General features: G+C 45.4%; 2 protein-coding genes across 3 annotated transcripts; both read right to left on the bottom strand.

Moving 5' to 3' along the window:
- Positions 1 to 1,343: 1,343 nt before the first annotated feature.
- On the bottom strand, positions 1,344 to 14,215 carry TBC1D25 (TBC1 domain family member 25). 2 transcript variants are annotated; one of them, XM_017672462.3, is made up of 6 exons: positions 13,909 to 14,215; positions 12,300 to 12,409; positions 11,228 to 11,382; positions 3,536 to 3,663; positions 3,206 to 3,394; positions 1,344 to 2,938 (listed from the first exon to the last, which is right to left on the bottom strand). In XM_017672462.3, exons 1-6 carry the CDS (start codon positions 14,026 to 14,028, stop codon positions 1,580 to 1,582), a joined length of 2,061 nt encoding a protein of 686 aa, XP_017527951.2. In that variant the 5' UTR covers positions 14,029 to 14,215; the 3' UTR covers positions 1,344 to 1,579. The 2 variants fall into 2 exon arrangements, with proteins under 2 accessions (XP_017527951.2, XP_036852217.1); XM_036996322.1 differs by lacking the exons at positions 12,300 to 12,409; positions 13,909 to 14,215 and adding an exon at positions 12,234 to 12,292.
- Positions 14,216 to 16,958: 2,743 nt separating this feature from the next.
- On the bottom strand, positions 16,959 to 20,446 carry EBP (EBP cholestenol delta-isomerase). Its single transcript, XM_017672477.3, has 5 exons — positions 20,314 to 20,446; positions 19,725 to 20,043; positions 18,346 to 18,382; positions 18,086 to 18,216; positions 16,959 to 17,448 (listed from the first exon to the last, which is right to left on the bottom strand). Exons 1-5 carry the CDS (start codon positions 20,422 to 20,424, stop codon positions 17,225 to 17,227), a joined length of 822 nt encoding a protein of 273 aa, XP_017527966.1. The 5' UTR covers positions 20,425 to 20,446; the 3' UTR covers positions 16,959 to 17,224.
- Between the last annotated feature and the right edge of the window lie 1,678 nt (positions 20,447 to 22,124).

The raw sequence follows: 22,124 nt of genomic DNA, 5'->3' as shown, positions 1-22,124 counted from the left end.
TGGCCTGCAGAGTTTGCCACCTCAGAAGGAATCAGAAGCCCCAGGTGTCCTTGGGGACTACTAGAGCTTTCTGCCCTTCAGGGTACCTGAGCCTCCCATTCACAGAAGGTACTCTTCTGGCTCTCAGAGGTCCCAAGCTGCCTTACAGACTTCTCTGGTCCCTCAGGTATCTGAGCTCATTAATCACAGAAGGCACCCAAAGGGTATCAACTGGCTGAGGGCCGGACAGCCCCAGATTATGAATGGCTGTCAGGGAGGTGTCTGAACCCCTTATCCACCCTTAGACCCACAATCTTGGAGATCCCTAGACACAGAATGGTCTTGTCCTGCTCTTCCAGCAACTGAACCCTCATCTGAGGAATGGTCAGCTTCCCCTTCAATACTGGGGGGTGATAGGAACATTTTGAGAGTTATCTCCTGCTTTATATGGCATTCTTGGGTAAGACAGGTAAGAAGATGGCTGTCTTGATGCCTCTCCTCTCTGTGCACACTGCCTAGTGCAGCAACTTCTGGCCAGCCAGGCCACAGCCTGAAGGACCCCAGTCACCCCACTCATCATCTGCCACACCCTTTATGGAGAATTGCACCAGGTCTGTGAGAGAATCTGCCTTCTGAGAAGGTAAGTGGGGAAAAGGACCTTCTTTTTATCATTATCTTCCAAATAAGAAGGTGACTTAGGGCCTGAGCTTTATTGCTGCTTGATTTGTTTGTCCATGTTCGTGGGAAGGAGAAAGGAAATAAACAGTTTCTATTGCTAAAACAGTTAAGAAAGGTATCCATGAGCTGGAAACCGAGTTTAGGGCTTAGAGCCCCAGGCATGGCAAGGCCACAGTCTCTCTCTCTCAAGCTGGCCCCAAAGCAAATGACAAGAATATGAGCCGTAGACCCCTGTCCAGGACTGCCAGCATGACTGCATAAGACTCACAGGGAAGCATCTGGATCCTAGAAATGGTGGCATTTGGAACACCAGAGGTGGCTGGCCCAACATATCTAAGTAGTCTCTACTTGACAGTTTGTGTAATAAATCTTTTCGTTTTTGAGTCAGGAACCCCCTCTCATCCTTCATTCAGGGACCTGTCCTGAAAACATTCACAGCCATAATCCAGACACTTCCAGGCAGACAGATGTACCACAAAAGAGCCTCAGGCCTTCCTCAAGTAGTCCTCGACCTGGGCTCATCTAGAACTGATTCTCAGCATCCAGTTTCCTGTCATGGGAAGCAGGAGCCACCCTCCATCAAGTGAGAAGTGAGGTACCAGCCCTGCCACATAAAGAGCCCTTGGTGACTCCACCTACGACCAAAACCAGGGAGAGGACAGAGAAATACACGGACCACAGAGACCTTAGATGTGTGCAAAGTTCAGTTGTTAAAAACATACAACATAAACAGAAAGAGGCCGTGGCCTCCATGGGGCAGTGCCGAAGCAGAGCTCCATACTCTCAGACCTGGGGAGAAATGGCCCTATGCCCCAACAGGTCTAGGGCTGACAGGCAGGGAGGTGGTGGAATGTCATGTGTAGGTCCTCATGGCAAAGAACGGAGATCTGCTGGGGCTGATGGTGGGCTGGAGGGAGCCTAATCAAGATGGGGCTGTAGCCTCGGCCCCCTCCTCTGAATCCCACACCTCTGACTGCAGGTAATCGGCAAAGAGAGACTTGGCCCGGCGCAGGACGCGCCCTAGGTGGTGTTTTCGCACGAGGCGGTCAAAGTGCATGGCCAGCTCATTGTAATCCAGCCCATTTCGCATGATGTGGTCGCGGTGTTCCAAGAGGATGGCGAGGCAGAGGAAGAGCATGAATGGGTTCCCCCGGCCAAACTCCTGGGGTGGTGGCAGGCCTAGTTGGGGTGGGGGTGGCGGGGACTTCCCAGGGTCTTGTGGGGAGCACACCTCTGGCATCAAGGGGGACCCTGCAGCCATGTCACCAGCAGGGGAGGCCTCCTGGGAGGATGGTGGAGATGAAGAAGATGGGGAATCAGGGCGGGAAGAGGAGAGCAGGGGATCTGGGGAGTTCAGCAAGGGCTCAGAAAGGGACTTGGAGATGATGAGGGCAGCTGGGTGGGGCAGCTGGACCAGAAGGTCCGTCCTGGGGCCCATGTTATCCCTGAGTTTCTGGAGGTCATCCAGACTGGCTTGTCTCAGGAGACGCCCCCCGCCACCAGGCCCCTTGCTGGTTGTGGCCAAATGGTTAACAGCATCATCGAAAGCACTGCCTCCTCCACCAGCAGGCCTCAGCATATGCCTTTGTCGTATAGGCCGCCCCCTGTGGCCACTAAAGCCAGTGTCTGCCACTTGGCTGGGGGGTCCAATGAGCTCTACCTCATGTTCAGGAGGATCAGGGGGCAGTGAACTCCAGGTGACCTCAAGCATGCGGAGGGCATCATCAAAGGCAAACTCGCGCTTGAGCTCAAGCAGCAGCCAGCGGTAACAGAAGAAGAGGTCATCGGCACCAGCTTCTTGCAGGTAGTGATAGAAGTCGGGGTCAGCATGTCGCAGCAGCAGCTTGAGGTGGGCAAACTTGGTGGCCATGGCACGGCCATCAGGATGGAAGTTTGCAGCCAGGCGCTTCATGATGCCACAAAAGCAGACAAAGGCATGGCCTTCATGGTCCATGACAGCAAGGATGGGTGAGGCAAGGTCGCTCATGCCCTGGCAGTAGGACACCTGGGGGTGGGTAACAGCATAGGTGGTAAGGAGGTCGTGCAATGCCCGCAGGTGGGGGCCATCCTCAGGCCCCGCATAGTAGGGGTGAGCCCGGTCGGTACGCAGCACATCCTTAAGGACTGTGCTGCGGATGAATTCCAGGTCTTCGGGGCTGGCTCGCTGGGCCCACTCACTCTTGAGCTGTTCATACTCACGACTCTTGCGTTTCATGTAATCCATCCGCTCACGGCCAGTTAGCCCATCTGGATACACATTCAGCAGGTACCGCCACACCACCTGGTCGGGGAAAAAGGGATGAGGCTGAGGTTTTACATATGAGCCACCATACCCCAGTGTATCCCTGTCACCACCCACCCACCTGCTTGGGGCCTCTGTCTTCCTTCAGGAAAGTCCATGTTCCCACCTCTGACACCTAGCCCCTCCTGAGGAGAGCATGCTGCCCTGGAATACCTCCATGCCATCCCACAACAGTGTGGTCCACTGCACCATGAGTTATACATAACTGTGGGAGTGATGGATCTGGTGATGGCTGAGGAGGCTCACCTTTCTCAGGGAGGGCTCGACACCACCATGATAGATCCGCAGGCGCAACTCCTCAGGGCGGAAAAGCTGGCCCTCATGGTTCAGGTACATGTGAAACTCAGCATCGCTCAGGGGTGGCTTGAAGGGCTTGACATCTTCCCCATATGACCAGCTTAGCACCTGCTGGACCTTTGACAGTGTGCGGCCCACCTGTGAAGGAAGGAGGGCCAGAAGCCACTGATCAGCTGAGCAGTCTAGCAACAGGTGGCCAACCAGCATGCTCAGATTTGGGGTGGCCAGGTTGGCCCTGCTTTCCAACCCCATCTGGGCCCCAGGCATCCCTGAAACCACCTGATAGAGGATGGACTGTGTGAAGGGCAGGGCAGCTGTTGTCAGCAATGACCGTTTCTCAGCCAGTAGCACGTCAGAGCCAATGACATCCTTGGGGCTGATTATGTCCCAGTCTTCCAGCAGGGGGCCTGGACACACAGAATGATGTGACATGAGAATGGGGATAGAAACCCCAGACCACTGGGTCAGATTCCTCTCCTACCAAAGCCAGGCCACCCACAGTGCAATGAGCAAAACTACCCCAACCCCCTTCCAATGTCATCCAAATCATGCAAAAAAAAACCCCAAAAACCAACCATGAATGATTCTTCTGTGATAACTGTCTCACAAAATGGCTGGACAGACTCTACCAGAAATATTTTAATGATATAAAGTAATATATATTGAACACTTACTATGTGCCAGGCACTGTGACAAGGGCTTAACTTTAAATAAAGAGAACATGAGACAACACTTCCATAGCGCTAAGTGCCAGGAAGTGTTCTGAGCCTTCTGCAGATATTAACTCATTTAATATTCACATCCATCCTATAAGTTAACACCATTATTATCACCACTCTTTCTGTGACAAAATAGGCACAGTCAAGAGAAGACAGCTGCCCAAGGCCTCACAGCTAGTGAGTGAAAGAACTGAAATTTGATGCCTGGGCCCAAATCTTGAGAGCCCAAACTCTTAATCTTATAGTCACACTAGTCCCCCTCCCATAATCAGTATTGATTACCACAATTATTCCCATTTTACAGAAAACAACAAAAAGCTGGAAACAATTAGTAAGTTGAACAATTAGTAAGGTACCAAGATTCTACAGCCCATAACTGGTAGGGCTGGGATCTGAACCTTACTTTTTAACTTTACTCCTGAGCCCAGAGTTCAGAGAAAGTAAATGTGAAACAGGTATGTCATGTATGTTAGACAGAGGAAACAATGCTATGCTTGACTTTATCCAGTTCTGGCCCTTGGAATATCAGAAGTCTCACCCTTCTCTCTTTTTACTCCCTATCACATCCTTTCTTCCCACCTCCAGTGTGATATGGTGGCTGAAGTGGCAGTGGCCAACTTAAGGTAAACTGGGGAGACTTAAGAAATGTTAGCCCTGGCCCCACAGATCTGCTAAGCTGACAACAGCAGTGTCCAGTGGCTTTCAAGCTCTGTTATATGAAACAAACCATTTGCAGGCAAATATAGTGCCTAAGCAGCTGTGAACTCCATGGAGTTCACTGTACCTTCTACCACAAGAGCTGAGGGGGAAGCAAACCCTAGGGCCACATTTGGATGTTACTACCTCTCCTTGGATGGCTCACAGCACACCACAAACCTAAGATGTCCAAAAGCGGAGCCCAAGACCCACTCTAGACATGGCTGCCCCCTCTGCTCCTCAAGTGGGTGAACAGTGTCTGTGTCTGTTTAGTTGCTTAAGCCAGAAACCTGAGAGACATCCTTGCCACCTCCCATTCTCACCTCCTAGGGCCAGAATGTCACTAAGCCTCGTAGCTTTTGCATGCAGGACATACTTCAATTCTACCTCTTCTCTCCACCTTATGACCCTGTCTGCACCATGACATTGCTCACCTGAGACTGCCACCTAACCAGTCTCTGCTTCCCCTTTGCCTCTGCCCACTCTCTCCCAACAGCTACCAGAGTCGTCTAAAACATTAAAACACTTACCAGGTCAAATGAAGAAGGTCACGCTATTGAACAGGTCAAACAAAGGTCAATGAATGATCTGCAAGACCAAATAGAAGAACCCCTTTTCAAGGCACAGAGCTAAAAGCTTGATGATTTGAGTAAAAAGGTAGAGAGAACTGTAGGGTAATTCCAAGACACCTAATATGCAGATACTGGAAATGCAGGGGGAGAAAGGGATCAGGTGGAGACTTATAATGACACAGGTATGAGGAAAAATGTCCCTGAGGAGAATAAATAGCTCACCAAGTCTTAAATAAGATTTATCAACGAACAGCACATACAACAGGCCTCCTGCCCCACTCTATTCACATGGTGGTCAAAAGCTCAAATTCTAAAAATGAAGAAAAACTCTTGCTAGTTTCCAAAGACAAAAGAGCAGGTACATACAACTGAAAGGAGGTCAGACTGGTGATGGACTTCTGTTCCACAATGCTCAAAGCAAGAAGGCAGTGGCTCATGGCATTCATAGGGCACTGAGAAGAAATGCCAGACATCCAAGGGCTCCATACCCAGCCAAGACAGTACAAATCTATCATGGCCAAAGAAAGATTTTTGGATCATTACAGTCCCTCTAACTCATGCACCTTATTGGAGGAGAGCAAAGAAGTTCTCTAAACAAATGACTACTGAATGACTGTACGGGCTCAAGGTGGGGGAAGGCAAAAGGGAGGGTAAATGGTGAGAGGCCACAGTTTTTAATATATAAAGCTAAAAATAATATGACAAAGATACTGTGATTGGGAGTTTGAAATATTAAATATTAGATAAGGACTCCTAAAACATAAGCAATTTACTATAAAGAAAAGATGATAGCCTGAAACTTAAAAAGAGAAAACAGCAAAGGAAACCATCAACAAGATGAAAAGGCAACCTACTGAATGAGAGAAAAAATTTGCAAATAATATACCCATTAAGGGGTTAATATATAAAATCTATAAAGAACTCATACAACACCAAGAAAATCTGATTAAAGAATGGGCAGAGGACCTGAATAGACATTTTTCCAAAGGAGACATACAGATAGCCATCAGACACATGAGAAGATGTTTTTCACATTGCCAATCATCAGGGAAATGCACATCAAAACCGCAGTGAGATATCACTTCACACCTCTTAGATTGGCTAGCATCAAAAAGACAAAAAATAACAAGTATTGGGGAGGATTTGGAGAAAAGGGAACCCTCCTACACTGTTGATGGGAATGTAAACTGGTACAGCCACTGTGGAAAGCAGTATGGCAGTTCCACAAAAAACTAAAATTAGAAATTCTGTACAACCCAGTAATTCCACTTCTAGGAATCTACCCAAAGAAAACAAAATCCCTGATTTGAAAGATATATGTACCTCTACGTTTATAGCCACATTATGTACAATAGCCAAGTTATGGAAGCAACCTAAGTATCCATAAATAGATGAATGGGCAAAGAAGATGTGCTTTAGAAATCTATTCTACTGTGTATATATACACAATAAATATTATTCAGCCATAAAAAAAGAAATCCTGCCATTTGCAACAACATGGATGGACCTAGAGGGTATTATGCTAAGTAAAATAAGCCAGGCAGAGAAAGACAAATACTGTATGATTGCACTTATTTGTGAAATATAAAAACAAAGCACAACAAAATGAACAAAACAGCACTAGACTCATAGACACTGAGAAGTGACTGGTGGTTGCCATGGGGGATGGGCTGGGTGGGTAGATGGGGAAGGTCAGGGGTAAAGGGGCACAAAAATTCTCAATCATAATGTGGGTTGGTTACGAGGATGGTAGTAGCATGAATATAGCCAATGATTCTGTAACATCTTCCTATGTTGACAGATAGTAACTGCTTTAATGGGGGTGAGGATTTAATAATATGAGGTAACTGTTGAACCACTGCGTTGTATACTTGAAACCAATATACAATTGAATATCAACAATACTTCAATTAAATAAAAAAGAATTACAAGTGTTCCAAAGCTTCCATTTTAAGGGCCAGGGATGATGGGAAAGACTGGTAGGAAAAAAGCAGTCTAAAGATTTCACTGTCAGCTGTATAAAAAAGCATAAATCCAGCTATAGAAATTTTTTTTTATGAAGCACACTGAAAACCAGGTGACAAAGTAAGGTTGGAAACCAAAGAAACCTAAAGATAAACCTAGCAGACACAAACATAAGGTGAGTGAGTGTACCCATGTGAATGTCAGAAAAAGCACTGCTCAAGGCCAAAGACATTACAGAAGACAGACATTCTGTATTGATTTTGAAAAGAAAGAAAGAACCCATTAATAAAATAAGCAAAAGGATTTCTAAGGCACAAACTCACCTAGTGGTACAACGTGCTCTGATGTGAGACTATAGATAGTCTTTATGTAACCCACTAAGTGTGACTCTGCACTCATTTCTCTGTAGAACCATCCAAGCATTTCATTATGGGGTGCTATCCCAGGCCCCACTTGTAGCATTACACAACATATGCTGTATGTACTACACCTCCTTGTTATGAAATTGTCAAACTTGCCAAACCCTAAATTAATATATAAACTCTGTGCAATGCCAATCAGAAATCTAATGGAGTTTTTCCTGGTACTGGATAAAATTATTTTAAGGTTCATATGAAAGAATTCACATTTAAGAATAGTTAAGAAAAAGAAGAACCAAGAATAAGAACAGTGGGAGGACAGCAGTGCTTGCCTTATTAAAATTTACCACAAAAGCCACTATGATAAAAATATGCTGTTAGCATAGCAACAGACAGGGCCAATTGGTGGAATGCAACAGAAAGCCCAGAAATAAGCCCAAGTACCATATGGGGACTCAGTATATGACAAAAGTGGCATTTTAAATCAGTGTAGAGAAGGTGATTATTTAATAAATGATGCTGGTATAACTGACTATCTGGAATTTTTTAAGGTCTACTAAAGCTAGGTCTACTTACCATAATGTTGATAGAGTAGAGATTTATATATGTAAAAAAGACAATAAGCATATTAGAAGAAAATGCAGGAGAATACTTGCATAAGCCTGTGCATGGGGAAGGTGTTCCAAAGTAAGAGAAGAAACTCAGGACTCATAAAGGCCTGCATACGAATTTTAACTTTTGACAGGATTAACAAAGACACCATAAACAAGGCCATAATACAAAAGATAAGCTGGGAAAAATATTTGCGATTCATATGACCGAAAGAGGATTCATATCACAAATCTACAAACTGGCTGAAGGTCTAGGCTTTGTCATGTTCTACCTGTAGAGGTGACTGAAACTGACTTCTTCCCAGAAAGAAGGACTGGGTCCTCCAAGTGGTCACATCATGCCTGTTGCTTTCACAGTCATAAACAGGATCATAAGAATGCCATTAATAATATTTGTAACAGCTCCATCTACTGGATACTTACTAATGCAGAGTATGATACCATTTGTGCATACATACAAATGATAATATGCTTATGTGTCACTGTATGTGGGTAAATTTGTGTATGTGTGTGTATATATGAGAATAAATAAAGGAACTGCATAGTTACACATCAAACTAATCAAAGTGGAAATCAAAGTTCCTGCAGGGCAAAAGGGTAGAGAATCAAGATTATGCATAGTGGTTCCAGGAGACCTCAGCATTATTTGAAATGTTTTCATTTTTAAATAAAGAGAATGTATTTACTGGATAATTAAAAATGAGTTTCTTTTAAAAACGCAAGTCCAATCAAATTCCCATCAGGATTTTAATGGAATGAAAAATTAATTCAATTATATGAAAAGACTAGTAAGTGTACAAGAATATTCAAGACACATTTTAAAAAAGGAAGACATTAAAACATCATAAAGCTATGTGATTAAAACAACATGGAACTGGCTTAGGATTTAACAAAGAGATCAGTGTAAGAGAATCAGGAGTTCAGAAACAAACCTGTGTATATGCAGGAATTTGGTAAATATACTAAGAATAGAAGAACTAACTCATCAATAACTGGAAAGGTGATTCTCTTTAAAAAGATAACTTCTAAAAGTCTTTTTGCCAAACTGATGTTTCTCTGCTTTATTTGCATTCCTCTCACCTCTGATACACTTGGGGTTTTCTTCACATGTTTATTAGCCAAGCAGATTTTATTTATGTACTAAAATAGTGCTAGTGTATCTGTTTTACAGGTGAGGGAACCAAGGCTTGTGGAATTAGTTAAGTGACTGACTTAAACATGTAGGGCTACTCATTGGCAGAGGTTCTTGTGTCTTTCCATTTGTCTCTCTGCCTGTCTGTCATTATCTTTCTGACTCTAGCTTCTCTTTTCTTGCCTCTTTTTCTCTTGTCATTTTTTTCTCAATGCTGCCAATCTTAACAAGTCCAAAATTTTGTAGTGTCAAATGGTTAAGAGCAAGGACTCTGGAGCCAGTTCAGCCACCACCTGGGTTCAAATGCTGCTCCTCCATTTACTGTTTGTGTGACATGGACAAGTCCTGTTCCCTCTCTGAGCCTCAGTTTCCTCATCTATAACATGGGGATAAAAATTATCTGAAACCTATAGGATTGTTTTGACAATTCAGTGAATAAACAATATGTGTGTAGAATGGCCCCAAGTGTTCAACCCATGTCGGCTATTTATATGTTACGATGATGATGATAAAATGCCTCAGTCATTCCAAGTGGGCACATGAGTTCCTTGAGGCTATGAACCATCTTTTCCACTCCACAACTTTTTATTTAAAAAAATTTCAAATCTGCAATAAAGTTACAAGATGAATATATTGAATACCCATACATCTTTTATTTAGCTCCCCTAATTGTTCACATCTTGCCTCATTTACTTCATCTCGCACTCTCTATATAAATACATATAATTGTTCGCTGAATTATTTGCAGACATCGTGACACTTCAGCCCTTGATACTCAAATGTGTTTTTTCCAAGAACAAGGGCATTGTCCTTCAATAACCATGATACCATTACCACGTCCAGGAAATCCGACACTGGTATAATTACCTAATGTATGGTCCGTAATCATATTTTTGGGACCATGTCATAATTTATCTGTGTGCTCCCAGAGACCATCACAGGCAAGAATGGGGAACAAAAACGAGAAGAGAGGAAGTGACCGAGAGATCAGGAGAACAAATGAATGAGTGAGCAAGAGCACAAGCAAATGAAATATGGGTGCAGGATGAGTGAATGAATAAATACAACTACCATTATTATAATTGGCATTCTTATATTTACATATTATTATAACTGAAGCATATAATACTATAGCTCTATTGTTATGTTGCATTAGTGATAACATACTAGATTATATGCTATCTAGTAAATGCAGTATGATAATTATTGTTATTAGAGAATACTTTTTAAGCATTTCACTATGCATCTATGCACCATTCTAGGTATTTTACATGAATTTCCCTGTTCATCCTTGATGACCCTGAGATACCATTATCTCTACTTTATGTATAGAACTTATGCTTCAGGTATAATAATATGTAAATATAAGAATGCCAATTATAATAATGGTAGTTGTATTTATTCATTCACTCATCCTGCACCCATATTTTATTTGCTTGTGCTCTTGCTCACTCATTCATTTGTTCTCCTGATCTCTCGGCCACTTCCTCTCTTCTCGTTTTTGTTCCCCAATTCTTGCCTGTGATGGTCTCTGGGAGCACACAGATAAATTATGACATGGTCCCAAAAATATGATTACGGACCATACATTAGGTAATTATACCAGTGTCGGATTTCCTGGACGTGGTAATGGTATCATGGTTATTGAAGGACAATGCCCTTGTTCTTGGAAAAAACACATTTGAGTATCAAGGGCTGAAGTGTCACGATGTCTGCAAATAATTCAGCGAACAATTATATGTATTTATACAGAGAGCGTGAGATGAAGTAAATGAGGTGACGAAATGAGCCAGGATGTGGACCTAGGATACCTTGCTCCCTAGCCTACTGTAAAGGTGTGTATTGCAAGGGATGGGAGTCATCCTATGGGGAAGGGGTGGGTCCCATAGCAGTGCCCCTGGGGCACCAGGTACTCACTGTCCTCAGTGGGCCGAATGTCTACACGCAACTGCAGGTAAGGTTTGGAGGCAGTGATGAAGGCTGTGCTGAGGTCCCAGTCTGACAGGAGGGAGAGGTAAGCTTCCTGCCCCAGGCGATCCCAGCCCAGGTAGCTAATGGAAAAGTTCTTCTTCCTGGACAGAGGAGGTATGGCAGCACTTAGTGTCCCAGGGCCCTGGAAGCCCCAAGGACACTTTCCAAAAGAAGTAGGGGAAGACAGTGCTGAAAACAGCTTACTACTATGTGCTGAATACTGTGCCATAGACTGCAGGCAGCCTGAGGTCTGATCATTTATCTCTGCTTTGTTACACAAACACAGAAACAGAGACACACCTGCTTATATCTGGAAGTCGCAGTGGAAAATGTTGGTCCCTTCTAGGGAGGGTAACAGGGTAGTTGAGGGATAAAAGTGGGAAGCAGCCTTCTCACTGCACAAAAAACAAAGTAACCTGTATATGTAGTATTTTTCACAAAATATTTTTATGTAAGAAGTCAAATAATAACTAAGAATTTGTTTTTCAGATACATTTGTGCAACTATGCAAAGTATGTTGTGTGATAACTGTGGAAACATCTTACCTATCCATCCCTTTTGTACTTTTACTTTATTTACCATGTGCACGTATTCTTGCAAAATAACAATCACAACAAAATAATCACCATACTTGATCCCAAGAGACACCACCTTTCATCTAACAGGCTGGCAAATTGTCCCAGGTTTTCTAGTAACCAGTGTATGAGGGTGTGAGAGGGAAACAGGCATTTTTTATGCTGCTGGTGAGATGGTGAATTGGCAAAACCTTTCTGTAGAGCATTTTGGAAACACTCATTAATTCTAAAAAGCATACAATCTTTAACCCAGCAATACCACTACTAGGGATTTATCCTGTGACTAGATTTCCCCAAATATTTCAAGGTAGGCATATGTGGCTGTTCACTGTTCATTACTGTTTATAAGAATAAAACAACAAAAACTACCAAACAACAACAAAAAAGCCAAACAACCACTATTGCGGTTGCTGGCCCATTGGTTGATCCCCAGCATGTGTTACCCGTTCAGGTCAAAGGCTCGGATGAGGATGTGCTGTAACACATCGAGCGAGGTGATCTGGGGGTCAACAGCGAAAGAGCGGAACTCAGGTGGCAAGAAGCTCTCACATTTCTAGGGAGAGAAGACAGGGTAAGCCATCAGGGGCCATATCACCATGCTGAAGCGGAGTGAGCACTAGGAGGCAAGGTCAGAGAAGTGGCGGAGGCTGGGTTGAGACGGGAGTTCTGGGCCACCATGAGGACTTTGGTTTTTGCTCTGAATGAGGAGGGTTTTGAGCAGGGGAGGGATGTGGTCTGATTTAGGATTTAACAGGATCCTTCTGGTTGCTCTGTGAAGAATGGACTGTTGGTGGGGGTGGCAAGGGAGGAAGAATCGGTCCAGTGAAAAGAAGGCTACGGTAACAGTCTAGGCACCCAATCCTTCTATATCCCCTCAAGGATGGTTGCCAGGATCACCTTGTCCAGTCTGGCCTCTATTAAATCAGTCCTCCACGTTGCAACCAATCTAGCTCATCTATCTACAACATCCAGTGCTTAAATCTCTTCAAAGGCAACCCCAGGGTCCTCAGTAGGTGGGCTATAGGACCCCAGCCAGCCTCTCTCCAGTCAGTTTTTTTGAACTTTACACTCTGGTACTACCAAACGGCTGGAAGTTACTTTGAACACATCCTGCCTCCAGGCATTTGTCTGTGCTGATGCCCATCTGGAACATCCTTCCTACTTTCTTTCACGGGCTTACTCACAGCTCAGGCATCATCTCTTTTCTGAACTCCCAGACTTCCACCTTAGTGGTTTCTCTGTTACACTGAGGTGACCTGGTTACTTCTCTCCAGAATCTACCCTCTTCTTATCACTGCAGTGCCCCTACCCTAGTTGGAGCCACCATCACTGCTTTGCAACTACTGCAACAGCTTTCTTACTCAGAGTACACGCCAAAGGCCCTTCACAATCTGCCCCCTTCTTACCTCTCTGATTCACCTCCTACCACTCTTCCTCTCACTCTCTGGGATCCAGCAATATGGGAACCTCAGGGCATATGCCAAACTCATTCCACCTCCCAGCCTTTGCCCTTGCTGTTCCCCTGCTTCCACTCCCAACCCCTCCCCACCATATGCAGGTGGCTGACTCCTTTATTCAGGCCTAGTTACTCCCTAGTTCAGAACTTTTTTTCTTATTTCCTCATGATATTCACCAGTGTCCGAAGTATCTCATTTATTTAACTGTTTGTCTCCCCCAGGAGCATGTCAGCTTATTCAGGGCGGGGACCTGCACAAAAGTGTACTCTTAACACATATGTTAACTGATTTCAGCACCTCCTTTTCAGACAGCAGCAGCCCCCGTCATTCTTCAGGGCCCCACTCAACTATTAAGTTCCCCCAAACCTACAGCCCCTCCTCTCTACCCATAATCTACCCTTATAAATTCCACAGCCCTACTCCATTTTCAGTCCCCACGCCCTCAGGCCCTGCCCCCGCATTCCCAGGTCCATCTTGTCCCCCAGCCCCCATCACTCTTCCCTCACCCCTCAGGAAGCACCCCAAATCTCAGGTCCCGTCCTCCAACCTAGGACAGCCACGGACTTCCCCTGCACCGATCGGCCGCCTGCCTCACCTTGACTCGGACCCGTACCACCTCTCGCTCCTCCTCCTCAATCGCCGCCGCCGGGGCTCCCCCACCAGGAGGGGGCGCTCCAGAGCCAGTCAAGTCGGAACACCCAGAGGCCGTCGCCATCACGCCGCCACCTGCTTCAGGGTGAAGGTTGACAGTAGCCCCCCAAACACTGCTGGAACCCCAGAATGCGCGCGCTAGCAGCCCCACCTTGCGCCTGGGCGCAGGCGCAAGAGGGCGCCACGCGACCCTGTCCCCTTCGCACCCTTCCCACCTGAGGGCGGCTGTCGCCTCTGCGCATGCGCACCTGACGCTGTTGCCAGGAGCCCCGCCCCCCAAAGCCGAGCCCTTTGCCTCACTTGAGCCGGTGCGCAGGCGCTCACTGAGGCCCCGCCTTCCCTAGTCCGCGGTTCGGTTGGGCAGTTTACTTCCGGATTCACCTAGGTGTGTATTAAAGTGAGGACTTCTTCCTATAAGTGGAGTGGACGGGGAAAGGAAGTTGCTGCGCGATGACGTTAAGGCCCCACACCACACCGCACCCCAAGTTGCCTTACGCCTTTGCTGACAGATGATATCTATTTCAATGGCCTGCGACCCTCGCTTCAAGTGAATCCGCTGAACGGAAAGAATTCTTTTCCTGGAATCTCTTAAAAAGTAGTTTACACGTTGTGAAAATTCATGAAGCTGTACACTTAGGAATTTTGCAGTTTCTGTCTGCATGTTATACGTAAATCTAACAAAAAAAGCCATTTTTTAATGCTCTCTGGAGGTCCAAGCTTTTTAAAGTTTGCCTTCATTTTATTTAATCCTCACAACACGTTCAGGTTCCGTACTTTTATCAAATGGTTTGTGCCCACTATATACTGGCTGAATGATTGAACATTACCTTAGACGACTTTGAGAAATCTGGAGCGTCATAAAATGCAAAAGGCATGCTCCTCACTTCATAGCACAACGAAAAAATGTAATATCTAACAAAGGAGTCCTGTAAAATGCCTGGACTTCAGCTATTGTTGCAGTGTTGTATAGATGCTAGAAACTAACTTTCAAGATAAGCCTTCAGTTCTATTTTGGTGTGTTTTAAACTAATTTTGCCTTGGTATTAATATTAAATAGACACCTACTTTTTGGAAAGTATAAATAATGGGGAATTTTTTTGAAAGCCAAAGAGGGTTTTTGTCCTGTCTGCTGGAGTCGAAAACACTTCTTACAGCATTGCCAGATTTTGATGCGAACTGAGTTTGAATGTGCTTCTCATTAAAATTATCATAGGGTGGGATGAGCAACACACTAGCTGGAGCTTGCAGTCTATGCTGAGGGCACTGGATCATAGGCTTCAGACGGGAGTATGATGTGGTCAGATGCCTCTCTGTCTTGGTTGTGGAGAGAGCCTTAGATAGAAAGATACTGGAATCAAGATAAAAAAGGAGGTCCTTGCCATAGTCCTGGGGAGAATTCATTTCATTTGTTTATTTATTCTTCCATTCAGCAAACACAAAGTGTATTCCAGTCTACATATATAGATTTACTCTCCATAAAAACCCTATAAGGGAAAAGGGCTGGGGAGGGTGGGTGGGAAAGGAGGGAGAAGGGAATTAAGGGCATTATGATCAACACACATAATATAAGGGGGGCATGGGCAAGGCAGTATAGGAGAGAAGACAAGCAGTGACTGTATAGCATCTTACTATGCTGGACAGTGACTGTAATGGGGTATATGGTGGGGACTTGATATTAGGGGGGGACTGTAGTAACCACAATGTTGCTCATGTGAAACCTTCCTAAGATTGTGTACCAATGATGCCTTAATAAAGAAAAAACCTGAGGTAGGTACTATTATTAGCATTCTACAGATCAGAGCACTGAAGGTCAGGGAGAAACATGCTCATGGTCAAAGGGATAGATAGCAGCACAGAGTAGACAGTGCAACAGATGAAAGTGGGGGTCCCCCGGGTGTTTGAGGAAGAGCAAGGAGGCCAGCATATCTTAAGTAAACAATGAGGAAGTAATGGATGTAGGGTGAGAAAATAATGTATGGTTTTGGCCTCAGTAGTGAGGCATTCCTCAAAAATCTATACTATAGGCTCTAGCAGAGAACTAGGATTCGAACCGAAGTCCTGCTCTGCACAGGTCACCTGGAGCCAGTCTGTAGGTATCTGCCATTTTATTATTCATCCTTTGTCATCTCAAAATTCCTCAAGTATCCATTTGTTTTACGACCGAAAATCTATGTATGAGTTTAATGAGACTGTGGGATGCCTGATGGGGTCTGTTGAGGGATATCTGTGGGTACAGGATAGGTGGTCTGTAGGATGAGTAATAAAAAATCTGTAGGGTAATTGGAGATCTGTGGGGTGAGTGATGGGGCTTTGTGAGGTAAGTGATGGATGCTGCAAGGTGAGTTACGGGGAATTTATAATGTTTGGAGGACCTGTAGGGTGACGAGAGGCCTATGGGGTAAATGATGCATGTGGGGAGAGTGATAATGTCTATTGGGGGGGCTACATGATTAGGGGGTCTATAGGGTAAGTCATGGGGTTGTAGGGTGTGGTGATAGGGTCTATGAAATGAATGAAAGGCTGTGGGGAGAGTTTTGGGTGTCAAGGACTAATGATAGGGTCTTTGGGGTAAGTGAAGAGTGAGTCAGGTCAGTGATGGGGTGGTCTTTAGAGTATGTAATGGGGGGCATTGTGAGGTGAGTGATGAGGGATTTGTGGAGTTAGTGAAGGGGGTGTCTGATCAGTGAACTGAGGCACTTGAAAATTGAGAAAACTCTTGGCCTGTCCATATTGCTAAAATGAAAGTGTGTTCTGGAGAAAATACCAAGGGTGTGGGCAGATCACTCCTTAAGAGAGATTATGGGTGTGACTCATGGGCCTAATCTGCTATCTACGGAATATGTGATAGGGGTTTGAAGTCACAGATTAGAGGTCTATGTGATGATGATGGGGGGGGGTCTATGGCTGAAAGAATGGTGGTCTGTGGAATGAATGAGTGGAGGGATCTGTGGGGTCAGTCATAACTCTGGGTTAATAATTAAATCTCTCTCAGTGTTAGGGTCAGTATCTTTTATTTCCTGATTTTTAAAACTGCCACCATTATGGACCTCCTAGGACTCTTGTACCTTTGTCCCAACAGCTTCTGAGAGTAGCTTCACACAGCTTTCTTACCCCTCTGGCCCTTTTGGTGTCCACCCATCAGCCCGGGGTTGGACAAATTAATTTTCTTTGTCCCTCCAACCTGTGGGGGAAAGGATTAGACTTTTCTGGCATGTGCAGAGTTCCTCATCCACCAGTCTTCAAACTCATTCCATCACCTATTAATTCTGCTTTTTCTTGGTTTTTATGGCTTTGGCATCCTGCACGCTCTGGGCATGAGTGAGCTGCTTCACAGAATCGAGCACAAGGATTCCAGGCAGCACCAGCCATAGGCCATTCATGAAGACAAAGTAAAACCAGAAGTAGAGTGGGTGGCCCAGCTCCCCATGCTGGAATCCGTCACGTTGCTCTGTCAGGAAATAGAGCACATCCCCATAGATCTGACCTGTGGGAGGTAAAAGGGGAAGGGGGAAAGCCTGTGAGGACGAGTAGCTATTCCATGGCATTTTCTAAGTCATTATTCATGGTCTCAGAGCTCAGGATCCCCAAATTCAGAGAGCTGAAAATTCTTGAAATTATACAGCTGAACATTTGAGAAATTAGGAAAGTGAGAATTCCAGAAATCAGATGCTGACAGCTTCTGAACTCGAGAGTTCGTATCTCCAGAGTTTGAGGAAGCTCAAAATCTTTTGGTTCACGACAGATAGGGAATCAAGGACTAAAGAAACTCACATTTCTAGGACTGAAGAAAGCTAACAAGGTAAGAACACAAGAGGACTAAATCTGCTGAAGGGAGCTCAACATCCTGACCCTGACCCTGGAAGACCCGGAGCTTCCCAACATCATGGGCCACCTCATGTAACCTTCACAGGAGACTTTATGGTGGAAGAGGAGGAGAAATGAACCCTCCCTGTGTGAGAATGCAGGTCCAGAGGGACATGATGGTTCCAGAACCTCAGGGAGTTTGCCATTCAGTCTGACTCGGTCTTGGATGGGCACAGTTGAGATGCCACCTGCATGGATGCCCATGTCTGTAGATCCCCCAGCAACCCCTCCAGCACTCAGTATGGGCCTCTCCTCACCCACAGAGACCACAAGCTGTAGGACAAAGCGGAAGGGCTGCTGGCGGAGGAAGGCAATCACCACCCATAGGCTGAGTGGTCCCCACAGGCAAGCTGTGATGGTCTCCATGCATACTGTAAAGTTGTCATTCCTGTGGGACAAAGGATGGAGGGACACTGGCATCACTGTACTATACCCATAGGGGTACCCCATCAGTGCTTCCTGACTAACCACTCCCCCAAACCAATGCAGGTCACCCTTGACAGAGGCAGACACTTACAGGATGTATCGGCTGTCTCCCTTGGCATACTCTTTCCCTGAGGAAGACAAGAGACATACATGAAGAATAAAGGCAGGTAAAGGAACTCAGACTTTTGAGAGCTGAGGGCTCTCAAAGAAGGCAGGCTTTATGACCTTTCCATGCCTCAGTTTCCTCACCTGTGAAATGGAATAGCCCTTTGGATTCTAGAGTTAATATATATGCATACAAGATAATGTGTACAAACCTGACACAGAACAGTAAGTGTTGTTATTATTGGTATTCAATAAATGGCTGTGGAATAAAAGGAGGCAGGTGTAGATGATGGAGTGAGTGAAGTAGCCAATGAGAGAGAACATGCATGAAGGTGAACAGATGAGTGAGTGAGTGAGCAGAGAATCAATAATAAAAAGACAGATCACCCACTATAAAAACAGGAAGGAGAATGGAATAGGTTCTTCACAAAAGAGGATTTCCAAATAGTCAATAAACACATGAAAGGTGCTCAAACTTTCATTAGTCATTAAGAAAAAGCAGATTAATGCCATAATGAGATATCACTCACATCCACTCACAGAAGGACTAAAATCTAAGTAACACTGACCATACCATGTGTCAGTGAGGATGTGGAGAAACTGAACTCCCATACACTACTGCTGGGGGACATTTTTAAAAATGGTGCAGCCATTTTTAAAAACAGCTTGGTAGTTTTTCATAAATGAACACACACCAACCATTCCACTTCTCCAGATTTACCCAAGAGAAATGAAAGCAGATCTCCACACAAAGATTGTATAAGAATGTTCGTAACAGCTTTATTCATGAGGCCAAAAAATGAGTATTGCTTAGAACAGCAAAATTGGGAGAAGATGCCCATCAATATTGGACAAGTCAAATAATTCTGTAACAACTATGTTTTGAAAGCTCTTTATGAACCGATGAGGAGTGACCTTGTTAAAAAAAGCAAAGTTCAGAAGTGTATACAGTATGTTAATACTTGTTTATACAAAAGGGCAAAAAATAATGATAATAATAGAGTTATATGACATCTACTACCTGCCAAACACTGTTCTAAGTACCTTACACACATTTGGGTATTATTATCCCTCTTTCACAACTATGCCAACTGAGGCTTATACAATTTACGTGTAAATAAATGCTGGAGGAAACATTAAGCAGTGATTAACAGTGGTTAATAATTTGGGATAATAGATGGAGGTAGATTTTTCACTGCATACCTCTTTAAATAGTTTGTTTTCTGGCTCATGTGAATATGTATGTGACAAAGTTAAATAAAACTTTAAATTAATGGAACAATTGTTAGTGGGTGTGTAAGCATCTAAGCCAATTCCTGCCCAGAAAATTCCCTCCCACAGCACATCAAAGACCTCAGGACTTACAGAGTTGGGACAAAAAGGCTTGGTCTCCAAGAAGGTCCTGGTGGTAGAGGCTAAACCAGCCCTCAATCACCACGTGAATGAACCCACACACTGCAAACCAGCACAGAGACAGTCGCCGCCAAGTTCCCAGTGGGATGACTGCAGCACGACTTGACAACAGCCATGTGGTCACGACTAAGACCCCTGAGACAGAGAAGAGGCCAGCCAGGAGATGCCAGGTTGGGCAGTCATTAGCTACAAAGTTGTCCAACCTCAGATGCCGAGGCCAGTATGGGTGTGAGGGGCTGGTGTTGGTAGTCATATCTTTGTAGGCTGGTGGCTGTGTGAATAAATAGAAAGGAGAAGAAAGGGAGAGAAAAATCTGAATAAAAAGCACAGAATGAGACCATAAAATCAAACCCAAACAGTTTATCATAAAAATTAAGTGGACTAAATTCATGTTAATAAGCAGACCGTAAGACTGGATTAAAATTAATTATATGCTGTTTTAAAAACATGACTGTAGGTGCCACAGAGAGACTGAAAGCTTGTTACAGCCAGCCAGGAGCCATACGATGTGGTAAACACAGAAACCAGACCAGGTCCCCACCATCATTGGTTCCACTCTGGTCGGGGAGACACAGGGGCCAGGTCTGGTTCCAGTCCTAGGCGAGGCACAGAGACGACGATGCAACCCACTGCAGGAGTCAGCATCTTGCATAATACGACGCAAAGCTACTCCCTCCCCGTACTCCTGTACACCGCAGGACAAAAAAGACACGACTAATCAGAACTACGACCGTCAGGTTCAGGCTGTAGAGAGCCAAGCTCTTCCCGCAGTCGCAAAAAAGGCCGCCAAACTTAAGAAAGTGGAAGGCAGAGATCTCGTGCGCAGCGCTACTGAGGAAAAGGAAAGTCAGATACAGAGACTACCAATCAGAATACCCTCTAGTCCAGCTGCCCAATGAGAAGGCAGATTTTCTGTCGTCCAGACGACAGCGCGGCAGCCGGGTCTCGCGCAGGCGCATGGGGGAGATAGCGGGGTCGGGGTGCGGGTGGTAGCGGGTGTTGGGGTGGGGGAAGGGTCTCGCGCAGGCGCGCCAAGGGCTAGCCATTTAGTTGAGAGCTAGGGAATGGAGTGGCGGGTCGGAGGACACTTACCCAAGGCACGGTTGTAGCCACCTCTCCCCACAGGGTCCTGTCTCTCTCTAGGATAGCACCCGAGCTCCGTGAAATCCCTGGTTCAGACTCATCTCCTCACAGATTCCTCGCCGAGCTGGCCAATTGAGGGGCTGGGAAGGCGACCACTGCCGCTCCCGACCAATAGGAGCTCTCTGTTGTATCACCGGCCCCCTCACGCTATGTGCCATTCTCGCGGTTGGCTGAGACCGAGTCAGGAGGTCGGTGAAAGCTGGGATAGGCCAAGCTTGGTGGGGCGTTTTCAGTCCGAAGCCAATCTGTCAGTAGTCTCCGTTTCAATTTACGTCTCCCCTTATCAATTAATCGTATCGGAAACCAGGCATTATCCTGGTGTTATCCTTCTCACCTGTGAAATCAGCATTGTGTTGTGTCCTCTCACCTTTTCCCTCGTTTTCTAGGCAGAGTAACCAATGAGTTCCCGGACCAACCTTCAATCCTAATGCCTAAATGGGCAAGGAAACTGTTAGTATGACAGGCAGATCACATCATGCATATTATGCCTCTGCCCTCTCCCTCGGCGATTAGAACAGCTCAGGGGTCATCCTCACCTCTCCCGACTTCGAATCAGAACTAAACAAAACTCAGGTCCCTCAGCCTAACTGGCCAGTCGGCACAGAGACCCTCCATCTCCCTGTGCCAACTCTGAAGAGCCAATCAGAACTCCATAACTCTAAGCCAGTGGGCACCCAGACCTATCCCAGATCTCCTATCCAACCAGAACCCACAACCCTCAGTCCTAAAGACCAGTAAGCATCACCTCTTCACCTACCTTGCTTTTCCCTCCTCTCTGTCCCGTCAGATCAAACAATCAGAGTGAGGATCCCTCAATTTTCCAGCTAATTATTATCAGGCCTCCCCTACATCCAACTATCCAGTATGTCCTGGCCTAATTCAAATTAAGCAGTGCCCTCTTTGGCCTCATCCTCCAATCATGAGCAATAATAAATTAACAATTAAGCAATCAGCCAGCTTCCTCTTCATGGTTTCTAGCTTCCAAACCTTTATCCATGCTGTGCCCCCTTCCTCACTTCTATTCCCCACTGAACAGCGAAGAAAGAGCCTTTTGTGTATTTCCTACTTTTATTTGACACAAACTGTATATAAAAAGGGAGAAGGAAGCAGGGAGGCCCTGGATCTCCCCTTTCTGGTTCCCCAAGCATCCCCTACCCCTAGGCCCCAGCAGGACCACCCACTTCCCGCCTTGTGGTGGGGTGGGGACTG

The sequence above is a fragment of the Manis javanica genome, chromosome X (genome assembly GCF_040802235.1).
Source record: "Manis javanica isolate MJ-LG chromosome X, MJ_LKY, whole genome shotgun sequence".
Taxonomy (NCBI): Eukaryota; Metazoa; Chordata; class Mammalia; order Pholidota; family Manidae; genus Manis; species Manis javanica.
This window is presented reverse-complemented; position numbering and strand designations above follow the sequence as displayed.

Coding starts and splice junctions, on each gene's coding strand:
- TBC1D25 (XM_017672462.3), bottom strand. CDS start 14,028: ATGGCGACGGCCTCTGGGTGTTCCGACTTGACTGGCTCTGGAGCGCCC. Junction 3,395..3,535: donor CACAGTCCATCCTCTATCAG/GTGGTTTCAGGG, acceptor CTTCCTTCACAG/GTGGGCCGCACACTGTCAAA. Junction 2,939..3,205: donor TCGAGCCCTCCCTGAGAAAG/GTGAGCCTCCTC, acceptor TTCCCCGACCAG/GTGGTGTGGCGGTACCTGCT.
- EBP (XM_017672477.3), bottom strand. CDS start 20,424: ATGCAAGATGCTGACTCCTGCAGTGGGTTGCATCGTCGTCTCTGTGCC. Junction 20,044..20,313: donor CCAGAGTGGAACCAATGATG/GTGGGGACCTGG, acceptor TTATTCACACAG/CCACCAGCCTACAAAGATAT. Junction 18,383..19,724: donor AGCCTTTTTGTCCCAACTCT/GTAAGTCCTGAG, acceptor TGTCTTCCTCAG/GGAAAGAGTATGCCAAGGGA.